Raw genomic sequence first — 3,366 nt, 5'->3', positions numbered from 1 at the left:
TCATGTTTACAAATTGCACACGGGTAAAAATCATACAGTACTGCAGACAATGATAGACAAGCAATTTGGTCAAAGGAATTTGTTTCTTTGTTTCATTGTAAATTAAAAAGCTGTATGAAATGCATAGCTCTGATTAAAACTATAAAAACAGTTTCCTTCTCAGTAAAACTCCAAATTTAGAATGCTGGCAAAGGGCAGTGCTGGCGAAGTTTTTAATGCACATGGAGATGCTATTCTATTTTGGCTTAGTAGCCCTAGTAACTCCTATGCACCAATGCATTGACAAATGGTCATTTCAGTTTACTGTAAATTTTCTACATGTCACCTAGGTACTTAAAAGTTAGCGCTTGCTCCATCCTAGAAGCTAAGGCAGCAGACACATGAGGTGCCCAGCTAGACCTGGACTAGCTCAGCAATTCACCAGCTCCTCAGGCGACAAGGATTGTAATCTACACCCCTCTGACTCCCACTGTGACTTTCAAGTTCACTTTTGCCTACCAAAGCCAGCTGTCACCACTGCAGACTCCTCCTTGCAGCCACCTGCCCTCTAAATGCTCCCATTGGGGGGTCTTTAAACCCTTCCCCCCTGAAAACAAATGACTTTCTTCACTGTGCTCTCCAAGTCCTAAGAGAGCACGCTTTGTTGGCCATGTCCTGCTGCTCGGTTTCATCCACGCTGTGGGAACTTTCAAGTCAATCATCTCAGCCTTCATGTGATTTGCTTATTGTGTTTCTCTAGTTTTCACTAAACACAAATGCAAACAAAGGCAAAGACTGAAGCAATCATTTCAAAACACAAGAACTCACACTAAAGACACACATGAGCATCAAATATTAAAACATGAGTTCTCTCCTGTCTTTATTCTGGGGAGGAGGGAACCTCCTCTTCATCTTCCTCATCTTCGTCGTTGAATGAACAGGGGGTCTCGCCGCAGAAGTGAGAGGCTGCACTGCTGGACTGGTGACGGTTTGGGGCAGGGAGCTGCCCAGATGCTAAAGCCACTTCAGCATCCAAGCACAACCCTTGGTTTACACTTGATTGGGGTACAGTGGCATCGGTGGTTGGGTCTAAATTTGAAACTGATTGGGTAGGGATCAAAAGTAGTCCCTGATTTAACCAAGAAGGTCCTGTGGAGATATCTGTAATATAGCCTTCTAAAGCTTTTGGAACCAGGGATTTTGCGATTTTCAAATCCTCCAAAGAGCATTTGCCTGACTCCAGACCAAAGGACATTCCCATCCGCTTCAGTACCTCTATGTCATCATGGATCTCAAAGGTGTTATCAAAATTAAAAAGGTATTCAAATTTGTCACTGGAGATGCTGCAGTCTATGACTGTTTTCCTGCTTGTATTAATGATTATAAATGGCAGCTGAATGGTGGAGTTCACAGCTGGAGGGCCCTGGTTTTGTTGTTCATTTTGTCGATTTCTCTGTACCAGGCTTTTAAAAGCAATTTGCTGAAGGAGAAGTTCTTGTAGCTGGGCCCGTTTCTGTTTTATCAGTTCTATCCGCCTCTGCTTCTCTATTTCCAAGTTCTGGCATTCCTGAGCAGAATTGGTAGGCAGGCCAATCCACTTGATTTCTTTTTTTTCCTTTGAAATTATGTTCATCGCCATTAGCACATTTAAAGCATCATAAACTCTTCTTCTAATGTTCTTCTGATCATAAGCCAAATCAGCTGCCAGATGCTTACTTGAGTTGGTAAACTCAGATACCAGCTCATCAGCTACCTCATTGTGTGACGTTGTGCCTTTCCGCTGAACTTTCTCACACACCTTCATTGAAAAATGTCTCAAGCCTTTCCCATTTTTATCTCCTTTTTTGCTTCGTTTACTTTCTGAAAAACCAGAGTCTATAAATTCTCTAGCTCGTTTTCTATCACTGGGAGCCCAGCCAGCAGCCTCAGCTATGTGAGTCTGAGTGACCATTGCGGGTGCAGGGGTATATGGACTCCCAATCAGAACGCTTCCTGAATTGGCAATTCTCTGTGGTGTGCTTATAATCATTTGGGGTCCAACATGCACATTTATTGGCCCTAAGGTTTTCGGTAAAATCTTTGTTGGTGAGTTGGTGCTTGAAACTGGAAAGGCAACAAGTGAAATGTTACCTACATACATACATTGCAGATGTGTAATAAGCATGGAGATCAGAAGACAACTTGCAGTTGCTTCTCTCCTTCCACCACATGGGTTCTAGAGAGCAAAACTCATTAGGCTGGGCTGGGTGGCAAACACCTTTACCCACAGAGCCTTTCTGCCAGTCCTGTATTTTTAGAAGATCACAAGACCTGCATAATTCGAATTGTACATGTCCGACTATCTGCTGGCTCCAAGGCAGTCAGTCACAAAGCAGAAGACCTTACCGCATTTTGAAAGCAGAGCAAATGCACCATGAATTTCCCAGTAAAAGGGGAGGAGAAACTCCTGAAAAACTTGCACATTTTTTTTTTTTATCCATTCTTTGGTGGAGAAACATCTAGGTTGTTTCGAGTTTCTGCTATGAATACAGTTGCACAAGTGTCCTTGTGATATGTGATATACAGCACCTTTTGGGTGTATGTTCAAGAGTGATACAGCTGGGTCCTGAGCTAGAACAAGTACCAGTTTTCTGAGAAATTGTTTTCCAAAGTAGTGGAACAAGTTTGCACTCCCATCAGCAACAGTGGAATGTTCACCTTGCTTTTCATCCTCACCCACATAGGCTATCACTTGCAGTTTTGATCTTAGCCATTCTGATTGGTGTAAGATGGAACCTCAGGGTCATTTTAATTTGCATTTCCCTGATAACTAAGGATGTTGAACATTTCTTTAAGTACTTCTAGGCCATTAGAGATTTTTCTGTTAAGAATTCTGTTTATCTCTGTACCCTCTTTTTCCATTAGTTTATTTTTACCCACTTTACATCCTGATCACAGCCTCCCCTCTCCTCTCTACCCCATTTTAAAATAGGGCTGTTTGAATTTTTTGGTTTCGAATTTCTTCAATGGTGTGTCCTTTTTTCACATCCATTCTCTTAACCTGTATCTTTTTATTCGTTGAGTTCATAGACTCAACAATAGTTGATATTAATGATCAACTACTGTTAATTCTTCCCATTTTGATGTTGATGCTGGTTGTGTGTGTGTGTGTGTGTGTGTATGCTTTCTTTTTCATTGGTTTTTTTTGGTTTTTGTTTTGTTTTGTTTTGTTTGGCTGGTGTGGGGTTATTTCTTTCCTGTGTTTTACTTTTGGGAGAGGTGGAGTACAGTTGGCCTCTTTGTGTTGATATTCCGTGTTCTATTTTTACTCCTAGTATCTTCTGTAGACCTGATTTTTGGAAAGATATTGTTTACATTTTGCTTTGTCATAGACTATCTTGTTTTCTC

The 3,366-nt window shown here is 41.4% G+C and overlaps 1 protein-coding gene across 1 annotated transcript; it reads right to left on the bottom strand.

Moving 5' to 3' along the window:
• Positions 1-687: 687 nt before the first annotated feature.
• On the bottom strand, positions 688-2,169 carry LOC110338827 (transcription factor Dp-2-like). Its single transcript, XM_029533370.1, has 2 exons — positions 1,885-2,169; positions 688-1,836 (listed from the first exon to the last, which is right to left on the bottom strand). Exons 1-2 carry the CDS (start codon positions 2,141-2,143, stop codon positions 860-862), a joined length of 1,236 nt encoding a protein of 411 aa, XP_029389230.1. The 5' UTR covers positions 2,144-2,169; the 3' UTR covers positions 688-859.
• Positions 2,170-3,366: the final 1,197 nt, after the last annotated feature.

This window comes from Mus pahari, chromosome 22, assembly GCF_900095145.1.
Source record: "Mus pahari chromosome 22, PAHARI_EIJ_v1.1, whole genome shotgun sequence".
NCBI lineage: Eukaryota > Metazoa > Chordata > Mammalia > Rodentia > Muridae > Mus > Mus pahari.
The sequence above is the reverse complement of the archived record's forward strand: the minus strand, read 5'-3'. Positions and strand labels throughout refer to the sequence as shown.